Consider the following 17815-nt stretch of genomic DNA (forward strand, 5'->3'; position numbering starts at 1 on the left):
TAATAACCAAACAAGCCTACTAAACAGGTTTCAAATTAGGCCATTATAACGTTTTGTATGCAAATAGCATTGTTAGTATACAGTTTATTTATTTAGCCTTTCACCTCAAATTGCACATAGTCTATAACCAAATGATTATCTGAAAGTGTATGTTCTGCTTATTCAATGGGTTGTCTCAGTTCATTTTTAGAACTAACAACAATCGTAGGGATATATTCAAACAGGTTAGCACTATAGATTTCGTGTTTTTACTTTGTGCTCACCTTTCTTTGAAAAGAAGCCAGTCACTAATCGTTTCCCCTTGTTTTCTTTTATTTCCTTCTCCTGTCTTTCCTTTCTTTTTTAGTGGCCTGATTTAGCTTTCTTTGAGAAAAACATTTCAACCGCACCGCAGAAGTTTGCGCTCCAACAGACGCTCAACTAACATAAACAAAATGTGCATGCAGATGGACTAAACTAAACCATTTGGCGCATTAGCAAGTGGTGGGACCGTGAGACTTTTTGTTATTTATACAAAATGTGGTCAATCAAACCTTACATTTTATCCGACATTCATTATGAAATTTAATTAGGAAATGAAAATATTCAGGTAAAATAAAATATATTCCAGACTTGTCAAGGGCCCTCTCTCCCCTTGGGGCCCTGGTAATCAGTACGGGTTTTACCCACAGTCCGACGCCCCTGTCAGGGGTACATATTCATATCAAAAAGCACCTCAAAGATACATTGAGGTAATGGTGTTGACTGAGAAATCTTTGACTCTTGTTTTGGAGCGAACAAAAGAAGAAATAAAGTCCAAGGGATTTCAAAAACAAATTATTACACAAATAAAGAAATGGCTCCTAAACTCTGAAAAGGTCTCATTGGTCTGTACCTTATTATGGTGCATATTAGGACCTTTATAAATGGTACCACCTTTAACTGTGCAGATAAAAACACACTTTTACTTGTAGCAACTGTCTTTTGCATAACTTAATTAATGCTTTCTAAATATGGCTTGCCAATGTAATTAGATCCTGCTAAAAGAAAGGTCACATCATTGAAAAAAAATCATGCTGGGATTCACTGGCACCCACTTACAAAGTGTAATAACTTACCTAGACTGTAGTATTAAACTACAATCCAGGGCAAGAGCATTAACGTTAGCAGGCCATTAAGTTTTGATGGGGACCTTCCCTAATTACAGATCTAAGATGGGGTGTAAGTTGCACACGCATGCGTCAACCCCAGTGCATCTATGGAGAAACATTGCATCAATTACCCTCATTCCTGCTTGTGGGCGGGCAGGACATCTTTGTTTAATGTAGGTGACATTTTACTGTTTGTTACAGTTGCTGGTTATCCCAAAGTAATGAAGACTAATTTATATTAACCAAGTTGTCTTAGAATATGCTCACAACTTAACAAAAGTATATAGTGCTACATTAGGACTAACAATGAGGACTAAGATCAGATATAGTCGTTTTGTTCTGTTCTTTATATTTACGACAAAGTAATATTTTTGTTACAGTCACATAGTGTATACAGCAGTTTCAGGACTTAAATATCACACCCAGCGTTTGTATGGAATTACTGTTATAACCTGCTGAGGGAGGTTATTGGGTTTACGTGTACTTGGAAGGATGTGGAAAGGGCATTGTTAAGCTCAGTTGGAACTGGTGTTAATATTGCATGCAGTCTGTAATCAGTGTGCTCTAAACACAGCTCAATTGACTGCTTCTTGAATGGACTAAAGCATTCTGATTAAGACATATGAGAATAGACATTGGCCTTAAGACTGATACACACAGAGAAGAAATAACCTTGCACATCAGTGACCAGACCCCTAACTCACCCCTAAGTCTTCTGTCTTAATCTTAACTTAAGTCCCCTTGGAACCTGCAATACTAAATACTGTATCTATAAAACATCTTAGTATTCATTATGTGTAAATCTCATAGTCTTACCTGGAATTCAAAGGTCTCATCAAACAGTGGGTCATCCTGGTTCTGTGCAGCAGTACGAGTTCTTTGCTCAGCACAGTCTGCAGGCACACCATGCAGCTCCAGCACCACATAAGGGTCGATGACTTCTCCTTTAGCACCAGAGCCCTGTGGCTTGGGCAGGCTATGGGCACTAATGACCTTTACCCTAAGAGTTTGTGCTGGTACACCAGGTACACAGCCTTGCGACTGGGCACTAAAGTAAGAAACCTCCTCCCGCATGACAGCAGGGCGCAGCACGTACCCGCATCCTCCGTTCTGCATGAAACGACCACGGGTTAGGTCTAGCATGGCACCTGGTGTCTGCTGGTTAAGTGCCACCAATTGCACACCACCTTTCCAATAACCCTGTGGGTTTGGATTACTAGAGTCAAGTCTTACAGAGCTGGGTCTCACACGGGTAAGGTTGCGCTTGGTAAAGCTCACCAACTCCTCCGGGCTCTCGCTAGCTAATCGACCAGCCTCCCCTTCTCCAAGAGAGCACAGGCTCCAATAGGAAAGGTCCATGGTAATAGGTGTGCCTGGAGTTGAGGGAGTGGATGGGGGAGAATGCTGCTGGGATGGCTGAGTACTTGCTCTGTGAGCGTAAAAGCAACGACTTCCAGTACGAGCAACTGCGACCAGATCGGACAACTCACGGCGCAACCGGAGTCGTCTTGGCTGTGGAGGTGGGGGAACAACAAGGACCACTCCTAGATCTTCCTCCCCAGGAATGGTCATTCTTCGGCCAGCAAGAGGACCACCACCACCGATCTCCTCATCCTCCTCAGACACCTCTCCTTCTGAGCCTTCCTCTTCTAGAAGCAGCTTTTTTCCAACAAGAAGCACCTTACCCTTCAGCTGCTCTGGTGAGGGTAAAGTGGTAGAACGACCTCCAAGACTGACAGGGAGAGATTCAGGAGTATAAAGCTTCTGTCCAAACACTTTCTTAAGGTGTTGTGCGAGAGTTCGCTGTTGGGAGGGTGAGCAACGCTGGCACAAATACAGCAGCAGAGGGTACTGGGAGGTGAGAAAAGCATACTTGTTCACTACCTCCAGGGCACTTCGCAGGGTAACATAACCATGATGATGATGGTGATGATGGTGATGTTTTCCATTCGTACCATGGTCTACACCCAGTAGTGGCTCTCCTTCTGGACCATCGGTAATCCCCAGCTCCAGACACCGACAACCAGTTTGCAGGGCTCTAATGAGTCCTCCAAGATCAGCTCGGCCATGCACTTGATCATCCAGTAAGTAAGACCGGTAGGAGGCACTGATGTAGTAATGAGATAGGGGCATCTTCATGTCTTGACACACATGTTGGTGCTCAGGGTCTAACAACCGACACTCAGCTGACTGTAGATAGCGAGTAAAACCATCCAAGCCCAGAAGACCTCGTTCACGTCCGGCTTGAGAAGGCTCAAACCGCCGAATCAGCTCCAAGCACCCCTCAGTGGTTGCCAATGACAGACCTTGCTCTGTCTCCAGGAAAAGACGCAGGTCCTGGGCGTCAAGGCACTCTCGGTCTTTGGAGAGCTGCACTAGCAGGAAATAAACATCAGGTCTTGTGCACAACTCGCAGAAGGCCTCCTGGAACTCCTCCAGCGTAACATGAGAAGTTAGCTTTTCTTTGCTCCTCTGAATCTCCTTAAAGCGCAAACGTACCTAAACAAAATATCAAAAGGGATGTTGTATTAATGTATTCATAAGCGTTAATCAAAAATCAATGACCAACCACTCAAGTCTGTGGTTACAGTGTTTCCCTCAGGATTTTGAGGAGACTGTGGTGGTGATGACGTCACCCGCTTATTAGCATATATGTGACGTCATCATGTTGTGTTTGAGTTTGATCTAGTGTTGGCACCTGAAATATGTTTCACTTCTACTCTTTGATCTGTATCTGTATTTGATCTGTATTATATATTAAATTATATTTTAAGCCAAATTAAGCTGTTTTAAATGGTGAAATAAAAATGTAAATGGGAATCATGAAAATTCTATTTGTGGGGGCCAGTGTTGATTCTGTGGTGGGCCACCACAAATAAATCAATGTATGGGAAACACTGGGTTACTTATTGTAATTATGATTTTAAATATTATAGGACTCATTTCATCACCTTTTCCACGTCTATATCTATATATTGAAAAACCTTGCTTAAAATAGAACTTTAAAATCAATTTTGTAAATCCCAGTCCAAAAAGATTATCACATAGAGCAGATATAAACACACAAACAGACAATAAATTAAGGCACAGAGGCAAATGTGACAATTCATACCAATACAGTCACAGTAGCTTTTCACAGAGCTTAGATTGTGTCTTGAATATTTCAAGATTAGGATTCAGCCAGAAGCAAGGTGAGTCATGTCTGTCCCGCTTGCTTGCCCTTTTTGCCTTTGCTGTCTTTCTAGACACATGAAGCAGAAGCCACACACCTGCTGTCACAAAGACTTCGAGCCTTGGCCCTGTGGCTCCCGCCTGTCCTACCCCGGTCCCCAGCTGTCCAATCCACATACACATGTTTTGTCCCGGCTGCCAGATTCTGAACGCCACAATTGTTGTGCATCTCAGCCGAGTGGCTTAACAAGCCATTCAAATTTTGACAAATATTAGCTTTGTTCACAATTATGGCTCTTCAAGTGCTTGATCATTTTATTTCTCAATTTTCGCAGTATGCATACATTACATATACTACAAAACAGCTTGTATATGATTTTCTGTTAATTTTAAATTTGAGGAATTAGAATATTAGAGACATTACTTACACTGTCTGAATAAAATGGTTCCTAGCTGTCACTGGGGAAGTACATTTTAAAAAGGTCCTAATATGTACCATTTAGCTACAGATATGCATAGGTTTGGTTCCAATATGTACCTTTGTGGAACCAATATGAACTCTTTAGGTGCAAAGGTATCGTCCCAGTGAAATCTTGGGACCATTTCTTTAAACGTTTCTATAAAACACAATGAAGATGTTTGAACATCACAATGACCATCTTACCTTTCCTTCCCTAATGCCAGGACAGAGCTTGCAGATGGTGGCTACCGCCGTGTTTTCAGTTACAATTCCATGTCCGTCTTCATCAACCAGAGCAAACTCCATCGCCAACCAGTTTTGCCGCATCTTGCTACCAACACTACCTTCACCCATCCCTCCATCTCCTCCACTTCCTCCTCCAATGGCACCAGGGTGGGACAACAAGTATCGTAATCCCGTCACCCAGATGTTGGCCACGTCGGCAGAGAGGGCAACCAGGTCCAGGGACTGATACTCATCACCATGAATGATGGAGAAGGCTGCTTCCTCAGCCAGATGATCTGACGGGCCGTTATGGAGAAAAGTTTCTGTGCTTTTTCCAGTGCGGACCTCGCGGATAGCAGAGATGTCAAGTCGGGCTCGTTCACCGTCTTTTTTGGAGGGCTCCCAGCGGAGGCAGGTCAGCTCAGGGTCTAGGGTGTAGAATCGAGAGTAGATGCGCGAGTTTGGTCGCACCTTTTTTAGCTCGCAGCCACCCTGCATGAAAGCCAGGCAATCTGCGGCGCTGCTCACTTTCTTTTCTGATGGCATACTACTGAAGGAGACAGTTTTCTTCCGACTGCCGCTGACCTTGGCCACTGAAGGGTCCTTGAAAGAAAGAAAAAAGGCACCATGTTAGAAAAAAGGAAGATTCCTTTCTACAGCTGTTTCAAAAAGCATTTGATGCATGTCCTTGTAAAGGAAATTATTACAGTGATTTCAAGAAACTTGAACACACAAGAACACAAAAAGCCTATTTCAGCCCAAACTGCATATTACCCATATGCAAAGAAGAGAGATTTATGTCATCTAAGGGAACTGAACTATGGTTCCCTTCTTCTGGCCTATACAAAATAAACCAACCACATCCTGCATTACATCACTGTCGATCTCTGACCAGCAGTACTGGACTGTGTATAGCCATTGTCATACAGCTGCTAGAACACATGTGCAGTCTCTTTGCTCTCGTAGTATTTTAATTTTCTAAATATCTCTACTTATACATTAAGGGGTACATTTCAGCAAACGTCATGTTTATAGCTGATAAGATATGGATGAAACAAATACTGCCTTGTGTGTCTTTAATTAAATATAAAGATCATCAAATGAGACATTATTTAAAATATGTAAGGGATACTTCCCTTTTACACAGTCCTTGGGTATACAAAAATCCCAAGTAAGAAATAAATTACCTTAAGTACAAAAATGAATTCGAGGACACACTACTATGCATCACAAAATAATCCTGAAAAGCAAAATTACATTCTCGTAATGACCATCGATTCGCCACTCGCTTGTGGCCTTGTGAAAGGATTCTTGATGAGATGATTCAGAAGCTGAATTACTTTCACAGAGCGAGCTTTGAATTTTTGTCTAGAAAAAATATGCCTGGGAAATATTCATGTATTACTGAATTCCCAAATGCCTACGGAATGATACACAAGGATTTTAAAGTGACAACACTTGCTTTAGATCATTTGTTTAAAAGCATTCTGAATGATAATGGTTTCTTTCAAGTAACTGAAAACAAACACCTAATTGAATGGCATTTAGTCACCCTCATGTTCTGTATAAATGTCTTTGTTTTGCTGAACACAAAAGAAGATATCTTGAGGAATGTTTGTAGTCAAGCAGTTTTGGATCACAATTGACCTTCATAGTAGGAAAAAATGTAATAAAATTCAATGGTGCTCCAAAATCGTTTCGTTACAAACATTGCTTAAAGGAGCGGTGAATCAAATACTCAATTTTAACTTGATAATTTGTTATATAAGAGGTCATCATACTTAAATGAACATCCTGCAAGTTTCAGAACTGAAAACGTCCGTGCTACTGAAATATAACAGTTTTTGGCACCAAGCCAGTAAAACAAGCCAGTGTGGATTTCGGAAATCTATGACGTCAAAGTAGAATTGAAGCACCGCCCCATAGCCAAATACAAGGACCACTTTTGTAGCCCCGCCCCACTGCTTCGCGTGACACACGTGTGTCTCAACAAGTAAATATGTCTTTAAATATTGACAAATGTAACCAAAATTACTTTTAAATACATTTTTTCTGAGAGACTTTTATTTTGACGCGGTGATCTGTTATGATAGACTGGAAACGCACTTTCGGTTGTGGAAGAACCGCGTGGGAACAACACAGAAGCTAAATACTTTAATTCGGAGGCATGGAACATAACATTAAATGCGTGGAAAAAGTTTGCTTTTTAAGAAGTTCCAGCTCGTGTGGGGAGTGTTTGTTAACTTTGTGTACACGGATTCATTTGTAAAGAAGTCGATGCAGACAAACTGTGATTAAAAGCACCACTTATATTGGATCTGACAACAATGACACAGCACTATACACAGTAAGACATTTTACTTTATTTAAGTTACTGCGTTTCACTATTGCTTTGTTAGAAGAGATCGCTTGATATGTCCGTGTCTAAACACATTTGTTTGACTGTTTTAATTTACTAAAAACATTAAACGATTAATAAAGGCACAACACTTAACAATACGACTGTAATTTAAAGGTAGAAATATACAAAAATAGTTATAAGGAAGGATTTATCAGCCGCAGTTTAGATTCTGATGCCCGTTTACTGTGTTGTATACGGTAATTTAAACGAGTTACGTTTGAAAGGTCAAACACTCAACAAAGCTTATTTTTTATCATATAACTGTGGTATTTAACATAACGTGAATGTAAAAGCAACTTCACAAGCACAATCGAAATATACAAAGTTATTGATAAGGATTTATTAGCCACAGTTTAGATTCTGATGTGCGCTTACGGTGTTGTATACGGTAATTTAGTCACGTCGAGTTTTGTTTCTACTTTACTATACGTATTGTCATTTATGTGTATCATATTTAGCACCCAGAATCTTTTGTGGCTCAAACATATTTGTGTTCGGCTGCTATTTTTATCACATTAATGTTTTTAAAACATTTGCCCACATGTAATGACGGGGAATGAAGCCGTCCAATCATAGCAGTGGGTGTTTACGTTCAGGTCTTCAATGCGGCCCGCCCCTTCAAACGAACAATTTCTCCAGAGAGCCACTAATCCATATTACAAAATAGCCTATAACTTATTGTTTTTGATGTTTTTGAATGTAAAAAACACGCGGACATCATAAGTAGGCAACAGTATAAAACAATAAAATCGACAAATTCACCGCCCCTTTAAATACAATCAGATCAAAACAATATACAGATTTTGAACAGCAGAATTTTTATTTTCATTTTAAAGGTGCAGTGTGTAACTTTCCGAAGGATCTATTGACAGACATGCAATATAGTATAATATAAATAACTATTTTCAGTGATGAATAAAGACCTTACATAATGAACTGTATTGTTTTTATTACATGAGCTGATCTACATACACCGGGTTTCCTTACATGGAAGTCGCCATATATATATTTTACAATGTTAATGCAGAGCTTTTGCCAAGCAGGAAGTGCGCTTCATGCTCCCGCTCTATAGGTGGCGCAGAGAGACCAACATCCATAGCCAACAGCCACCAAACGCCACCAGAAGAAGAGATCGCCTCAAACAGAAAGCAAGCTTCGTACTTTGGCATTCACTCTAAAAGTGTTGTAAATAGCGTTCAATTTCTTGCAAAAACTGATTGATTTGCTTCACAAGACGTTAATATGTCACACAAAGTTATGGGGGGATTACTTATGTATTGGATATATATGCTTTAGCTCTTAAAGTGTAGCTCTTAAAGTTGACTTGCATAATGGAGCACTGGGGTTTCTGCAAAATATCTTCTTTATTGTTCTACTAACATATTGGATGGTGTAAGTGTTATAAATAATCTTGATTTTGAAAGTATGCTACCGCTTTCTTACAGTTTGTTGAACTTCGTTCAATTTTTTTCGTTGTTTTATTTAAATAGCCTACCCTTTACGATGTCAGTAATTACTGTGCTGTTAATTTCTGATACGGGAATGTTTGTTTGTTAGAAAAAATGCTACCTTATTAAAAGTATTGCTCTTGTGTTTTGTTTCACTAATGCTGTTTTTGCAGGACGCGTGACAGGCACGGCGCTTCCCGCTTGCACTGTTCTGTAGTTTTTTAAAAGTTTATTAATTCTAAACGTGTCACATGTCCATATTGCACGAAAAAAAGGCACTACACTGCCTTGGGTCCGCAGCAACACATCCGCCACATAATAAAACTGTAGACAACCAGACACACACGCATACACACACACACACACACACACACACACACACACACACAGAGATTCCTGCCTTTATTAAAAGAGAAAAATATGTTTATCCCCTCCTTTCGAAGCTTCGAATATTCTAATTGATTTCTACTAGAGCTTTGAAGCTCAAAAAATGGTATTCGGAACAGCCCTAATCTACACATAGCACCTATAAGGGCGGATTTGACCTTTAAAATCTTGAGATAAAAGGTTTACGTTTGAGGGTTACTGGTTTAATATAACTGCTTTAAAGCAGTGGCCTATGTATGTCCTAATATCCAAACTGCATCCACACAAAGCATCCTAAAAGGAAACACATTATGTCATTGCAGTAGTTAGAATGAGTAATCTGGGATTTCCACCCAAAGCCATTTGGCACAAAGCAGATTGACTATCATAACAAAGACACCATCTGTATATGAAGCTAATGAATCTCAGAGGTACTGTACAAAATATTGAAGATATAATTAAATGCAAGACGTAACTGGTCCGAGTTATTGTGCAAGTCTATTATTATTGCTAAGGGTTACAAGACTCCAAACACCCTGGTCTGAATATTAAACTTTGGTGTGTATGCCGCACTATTTGTCCTATGGACAATAATTACGTATACCTGTTTCAACTTAAGCAAATAATTAACCACCTAGCAACAACCTAGTTACATCCAGAACACCGTAGAAACCATGCACAACTATGTTTTTGTAGTTTTGCAGTGACAAGCAGCATTTAATTTTTTTTGTTCAGTATAGCACAAGCAAGACAATCCACATCCTTTCTGTATTAAAGAATAAACAGAAAAAAACTTTGAAGCATTGCCCTGGTGGTCAGGTTACAGAGTACAGCATGCAACCACTAAACACTCTAACATGTTCATTTGTCTTAGTCTCTCTGCCTTTTTATGCAACTGGTGGAGACCATTTCTCAAAACTGATGCACTTCTGGATCAGAACCAGCCTGATAAATCCAGGTCAGCAGGTGTTTCAGTAAACTGGGTGATACTGGAGGCAATCAGAGTGATCCAAGCAGCAAAGCATGGTTAGCAGAGCACTCAAGTTATCAGAAGTTAACATGACCACGTAAGGCTAAAACACGTTAATAGCGATTATGCTAAGGGTTCCCAGATAAAAGGTAAAAAAGCAGATTGTTCATCTGTCAATCTACCCAGTGCCACCACCTATCCAAAAGGGTTCTCCAGGAAAACATTACGACAAGTACAAGCATGTATCAGATGTAAAAAACAGCTGAAGAACTAGAAGATGGGTAAATCATACAATAATATAAAAACATGAAAACCATATGGGTAACACTTTAATTGGGGTGTTCATAAGACTGACACGTGCCATGAACATAAAGGAGATTTTATGCACGTTTATGACAATTTTGAATAAAAAGATTACATTGTATGAAATGTCTTTGTTATGACAACTTGACATTAACCAATACATCATAACTTGTCATGACAACTTGACATTACCAAGACAACATAACTGACCACTTTTTACCAGTGATATAAATTTAAATTGTCATTAAAATGTCATTAAGTGTTAATACTCTGTCATATAGTTTTATAACAGCGTCATGAATATTTTTCTTGACCTCAACTATATATATATATATATATAGGTAGGTAGTTTCTTAAATTTGATAATTATTCTGCTATGTCATGTTTATGACAGATTTATGACAAGTTATGATGTACTGGTTTATGTCAAGTTGTCATAACAAAGACATTTCAAACAATGTAATATTTTTATTCAAAATGACATAATTGAGGAAATGACAGTTGTCAAATGTGCATAAAATCTCCTTCATGTTCATGACACGTGTCATGTCATGATTATAACGGCGTCATTATCAGTCTTATGATCACCCCTTCAAGTAAAGTATTACCACCATGTGAAACCAATTACCTCAATCAGTTTAAGAGGAAAAACAATAGGGCTGGGTGCTGTGAATACAATTGTAGTTAAATTTAGATATGCCTCTGGAAAAAAAATGCAGATAATTTGTGGCACAGAAAAATATAATACGGCCTGAAATGCATCAGGAAATGAGTGCTGGTGATGAGTTAGTGTGAATGACCTCTGGCATGTTTCTACCAGCAATGGCTGGTTTTATTAAGTGCCTGATCCATGCCCTTTAAGGGGCATTTTGCTTCATAATTTGGCAACAAACACAATGACATCACACTTTTCTCGTACTGTACTCTCACTCTCAACTGAGACCTAAATAAAACGTTTTGTTGCTTCCAGAGGAAACATTCACAGTGTTTACTAGTGATGAGCCACACTACCTAGAAAATAGATTGTGAGGTCAATTACCAGTCCCTATTTACACTATTAAAAAAAGGTTTAAAACTGTACCCTTTCTGTGGCTGGGGTGGTACCCTTAGGTTCTGTTTTGTACCTTTACAGTTACAATGGAACTTTTGGGTACATGTGTCTTAATTATCTATTGTGTACATTTGAAACATACAGTTACTGTTTTGTACCCCAAAACTGAACTGGTACAAAATATTTCCTAAAATGTACACAATAGGTCTCTAGGGGTATAATATTGTACCCCAAAAGGTACAACATTTCAATGTGTTGTTTACCTATAAAGGTACAAAAACACCACCCCAGTGTGAGTTTTGTACCTTTTTATGACAGTCTAGATGTTTTTGAATGTATGATTATCTTATTTATTTATCTTACTTAAACATCACATAAAACCAGAAACCTGAAACCAGCCTTCTAAAAACCAAATAGACAGCTAGCCATTCAGGCAACACACCACCTAGTCAATGCTAAAAATCCATTTCACTTTATTTATTATGACTCAACTTGTATACTTAAATGTTCTGATTTCTTTATATGAATTCAATATTTGGCTTGATGGCTACATCTAGTAGAAATTTGTGTCAATAGCCCACTTTCAAATCCCCTTAGTGATAAAAATGCTGATGTGTCAAATACTTATTTTCCCGCTGTAAATACGTCCGTAAAAATCTAATTCAAGACAAGGAATCAGCATTGAAAGGTGGATTTAATAATTTATTTAAAATTGTGAGACAAATGTAAATTTAAAATGGGCATGTCACACACGGTATAGGGTGGTAGACCCTGCAAATTATTAATGTGAAAGGAGATCTTTGTGTTGAACTTGGCACAATATGTCGGCCAAGTGAACAAAAAGCCAGTGACATGGCAGCCTGTAAAGGAAAGTGACTTAATTCCTCTGAAACTCACAAGGGAACAGATTTCGATGACATCACAAAGACACAGTATTAGTATATTGTAATTTAACACTGACAACTGAATTACTTGTTATTAAAACCAACCAACAAGTTGGCAACAAAATCAAAACGAGGACACGGTCTGTTAAAATAAAAAGTGTCTTTTAACCAATTTAATTACTATTTGTTTATAGCACAAAGCTATTAAATGGCTTAAACACTTCTTCATTTTGGTGCTTGACAGCCATAGACTTCATTTTCTTTCATTACATTGATGTTAGTAGCCAGGATATAACTTTTGTGTCACCAGTACATAGTAATAATAAAAGTATAAAAAGGACAGGATTTTTTTTAAGCTGTCTTGAAGCGCATAGCCAAACTATGTACATGCATGAATAAAAATTGCCATACTATATATAGTCTGGCAACAATGAACATTAATATTATCATCATTCACTAGATCTTTAACCCACTCATGACACCACCCACTAACCCCACCACAAAATACCACGTCATCCCTTCTCATCATTAGATGAAAAAACACCTGGTGCTGCAATCCAGCTAATAATCCCAGATCTGACAAGACAGTAGATTAGTGCATCCACATCTCTCTCATGCTATGGGACCTGATGGGTAATCCCTGCAGGATGGAGAGCCGGTGGCTAAGTAGGGTTAGAGGTGAATGCGTGGATTAACTGAAAATTGAGCCAGCCGTCAATCCCAACGTCCAACTAATTGAAAATGTTTATGTCTGAGTCAGAATAGAATAAAGTATTGTGAGGCAGCAATAATCTCCTGACATTGAGCTTGTCTATAAACAGCTTTATGGATGAATGTGTTAATAAAGCAAATATGAGTAAAGGATTTGAAAGATTACCAAACACCTGTTTAGAGGTAGATATGGAGAACAGATGAGAAGATTGTCCATTACTATCATACATATTCACTGGTGCTTTGAAGGTGCTGTGTCATGGCAATGGCCATCATCTAACTAAATGAATAGTTCCAGTAGTCATCTTTCTTAATAAAATTGAGATGTAATTTAATAAATGTACTGCAGAGCGTGAAACGAAGATGTTTGAGTACAATTTAAAGATTTTCTGCTTGATAACAACTGGCAGCTACTGAGATTTCAGTTCCCCGATTCGTCATTCGGAAATTGCTTTATAATTAAACAGGCATCATAAAAAATCACAGGGCTCTAATATAATTTAACTTACTCAACCTTTTTTAAATGTATATGCTGTATGTCTAACCCGAACCAAGAAGTGACATCAATTTGTCACTGGGACAGTATCCTTTAAAATGTCCTAATATGTACCATTTAGGAACAGATGTGCATATATTGGGTACCAATATGGATCTTTTAAGTATTAAATGCACTCTGGTCCCAGTATGTACTTCAGAGGTACAAATATGATCTCTTTAGATACAAAGGCGTACTTTTTGTAAAGGTACCACCCCAGTGACGGCTATAGGGACCATTTTTGACCATTTTTTCTGAGAGTGTACCTTGGTAACGGAGTTTGAGAGCAATTTTGTCAGTAATTGGCACTAATTTGGACAACATTAAATCATGATTTTCAGCTGTTTAAATATGCTGTTTTTTCTGTGTTTTCAAAGCTTTGATTGTGTTTAAGGTGTGCAAAAATTTAAATTTTCACACAATTTACTTAAGAAATATATATATATAAAAAAAATATTGCTTGGCATTAAACTTTGAACTTTATTATTTTGCAGGTATTATTTATGCTCTAACAGCAACATTACACACTAAGTTTGAAATATGGGATCACAAAAAAACGGCCCCTTTAAGACAGCAAATAATACATTTTAAAATATCTTCACAGAAAACATTTTGACTACACAGTTTTTTCTATATTTAACCTCCTAAAACCTGTTTCCACATACGTGGACATCATATTTTTTTGTTGTTTGCACCATAATACTTCTGTGTAACTGTAACCTGTTGTACACAAACGTGGACAATTACACTGCTTCATGTTTAAAGAAAAATATTTGGTTATTTATTGGTTCTTCCTAACCCTGGAAGAAATCTAAATGTCAAGCCAAACTAAAGCTCGGGTTTTAGGAGGTTAATACTTAGTGAGCTCACAATCTCTACTTTAGTCCAATCTAGTTGTAATTTGGCCATTTCCAGTTTTTATTTTATTATCTTTCAGGCAAATTAGTTCTTGGCCAACAGTTTAGAAAAAAATCTGGAAAAGGGGAAAAGCAGCTCACACTGATAGAGCACCGTGATAGCACGACGGCTCTCACACACTCAAGAGCGCAGCACTTGAAGTAATTGCCGGCCATTTTCACAATCAGTCTTCTCTTATCACCATTCTATCCCAGCCTGCATTGCCTACACATTCATCAGTCTACACTCCTCAGAGGTTTCATTCTAAAAACAATCAGCCTTCAGGTTTTAGCTGGCTTCGACACACCACTCATTCTGGCAACCGATTGCACTGGGACCATTTTTTAGGCATTATTTTTTTCCTACAAAAAGTGAAGCTTAACAATCAGTCTTTTGGATACTGAAGAGAGAAACATAATATCTAGAACTACTGTGCAACATCTAGTCCGAGATTTTTGCTTTGATAAGCAGAGCTAATCTTTCATGTCCTAATAGCCGTAAAAGATCCATGAATCAGATTACGCCAAAAAGATTTGAAATACACTGAATATCCCTTAATCTGAGTCGCAAAATTCGGAAACAATGATGTATTGCTCTACAGCAGCTTTACATGAAAGACAAAGGAAAGAAACAACAAAAAATTATTAAAGGTGACATAGAATGATTGAACGGGGTATTTATCCTTGTTCTGTGATGTGACATGTAAACAAAAATGTTTTTGTTTGGGTCTATAATGCCTTAGAGGCTTCCAAAAAACCTCTCTCAGATAGCTCTATTAGGGTGGGGGATTTTAAACAAATGGTTTTGCACCTATTTGGCTCCCCCTACTGGCTTAACTTGCAATCTCATTACTGATTGGTTGACTTTGCTGCAACTCAAAAAATGTAGCCAATTATTTTAAAGTGGAGGGGCAGTGAGATGCCTGTGATGTCATAAGCATCAGTTTTTCAGATTGGGCCGTTTTCTGGCTGACATTTCTAAAAGAGGAATTTCTATGAGACTGAGATGTTTAGCATGTCTAGCACTTTTTGTATGTTTGTGAATGCGGGTAGACTACCATTATTCAACAAAGACAAGGTAAAAATGGTTTTCATTCTCTGTCCCCTTTAAATATGTAAGTATATAGAGTAGAACAAAGTATTGTATTTTTAAAGTTTGTGTGCTATAATCTTGAACGGCAAAACTCATATTTATCGAGACTGTTCACATCATCATCATCATCAAAAAGCCTCAAAGACAAACCCCTCCTGAGGGTCTCAACTAAGAACAAGCATGCTGAAAGGACAGAGGAATTAAACCTTGTGGTTTTCTTTAAGCATAGCCATTCCAAGTTGGCACAAGAATGCACCCAGAGATCCATTTTCTAACATCTGTGGACTTTTCCATGCAGTAAGACAGGGAAGAGGGAAAACTAAAGGTCAACTCTCTGGATACGCTCAGCTTGCATTCAAAGAGTGATGAAATAGTGCAGACAAGTTCATGCATCTTTTACCATTCATCGCCATGGAGTTTAATTGTGATGAACATGAATGCACAAATAAATGCAAGGCAGTAACATTGACACTAAATGTTTTATGGTACTGTATAAAGAAAATACACAGCCTGATCTCACAGGAACACCAGCCTGAGCTCTCAAGAATTCGTACGTATTTTACGACTTGGCTGATTCGTACGAATTTGTACGAAGCGAATCATGAAAAAATACAATAATGAAACCCCAACGTTACACGGGTGAAAGCAATTCATACAAAAGCATACAAATGTAGACGTACAAATTAATACAAATTAGCCACCTCTTAAAATACGCATGACGTTACAAATTCGTAACTATTTTGCAAGGTGCCTTATTGGTATGATTTCATACAATGTGATTCATACCAACCCTTTAAATCCAATTCGATCTGGGGAAAAACAGATTGTACTAAAACATTTGAATGAGATCGTACCAATGCATGAATTACAAATTTACAAAAAAGTAAAAAAAATTCATGAGTTTATTGTTTATTCAGAAAGCTGTCTTTGAGGCTGCTTTAACAGTCGGATAGATTCAGGGACTCGTGTCAGATTTTTTGTCGGGATGCAGTTAAGAGGCAGTGTCGAGTGACTAAGCTTCATCGCTCTGTGTTCCTCAAACCCTGAGGATCTGTTCCAAGCTGTTAATTAGCAAAGCTTGTGGTAATTACAGAAGACATGGGGGAGGAGATCAGGTCATGCTTGCAGAACTACAGTACCTACACCATGGAAGGAGATTTATGCTCGGTTCAAATGTACTGTTAATGTTCTAAATGTGATTCTCTTTTACAAGCATATGGTGAACCACAACACTGTGCACTTTATTAGACTGCACGTGCTGTTTGTTTAGCCAGCGTACACCCAAAAGTGGTAACACCTATTTCCTGTTTGATATGTTTTTCTTTCCCCATCACTCACAGATGTGCACAAAATGAAATGCTTGGCTAGAAGCAATCTTGTGCTTGTAGAAAATTCAAGTCTCAGGCACTTAGACCAAAACATGTGAAGGGATGTGGGCCATCATAGTGTGCCAAACAAGGTAGCAAAGAAAGTGCAAAGAGAAGTTAGAGGCTGGAATTAAAGGTGCACTCATATCATACCAAACCCAACCGTGCCCGAGTGCGTTTGTACCCCTTACCTACTTCCCAAGAAGCACACACTCACACTGTACTTTGACGATCCGAGCCCAGGCACGCTTTCTGTATTAGGATGTGAGTGACTGTTTTGAAGAAAACTAAGTGAATCGCTCTCTTAACACTGGAACCTATTGTAATGTTAAGTCTGTGTTTTTTTATTCGTCGTTTGGTGCTCCATGACACACTGCCCTCTCATGCTGCGTTCACACCAGCCATGGTAAAGGCATCAAGCGAGAGTGATTTCAATGTTAAAGGTGCTCTAAGCGAATTGATGCGTTTTAGACCATAAAACATTTTTTGTTACATACAGCAAACATCTCCTCACTATCTGCTTGCTGCCTGTCCGCTGATCAAACTGTAAAAAACGCGATCTCTGTAGACAGCACAGGCTTCACAAACGGCAATAACGCCACAGTGGCCAAACCTACAAACAGAAACCATAACAAAGTATTCCAGCCAATAAACGACAAGAAGGATTTGGGGGTGGGGGTTGGGCGCGTTCATGAAAGCACGGAAGGGAGGGGGAGGGGAGTTAACTACGCTCCGTCTGTTTGAAAACAATTCAAACGTCAACAGAAACTAACGTCTCGCAGATTCGCTTAGAACGCCTTTAAG

At 38.7% G+C, this 17815-nt stretch overlaps 1 protein-coding gene across 1 annotated transcript in view; it reads right to left on the reverse strand.

Annotated features, from left to right (window-relative positions):
• Positions 1-17815, reverse strand: part of plcl1 (phospholipase C like 1) — a 67109-nt gene that overhangs the window by 15344 nt on the left and 33950 nt on the right. The window contains exons 2-3 of the mRNA XM_065251805.1: positions 4966-5589; positions 1947-3629 (exon numbers count right to left, since the gene is read on the reverse strand). Coding sequence (XP_065107877.1) covers positions 1947-3629; positions 4966-5589 — 2307 coding nt within the window. The remainder of the gene's footprint in view (positions 1-1946; positions 3630-4965; positions 5590-17815) is intronic.

Source organism: Paramisgurnus dabryanus, chromosome 15, assembly GCF_030506205.2.
Source record: "Paramisgurnus dabryanus chromosome 15, PD_genome_1.1, whole genome shotgun sequence".
Lineage (NCBI taxonomy): Eukaryota > Metazoa > Chordata > Actinopteri > Cypriniformes > Cobitidae > Paramisgurnus > Paramisgurnus dabryanus.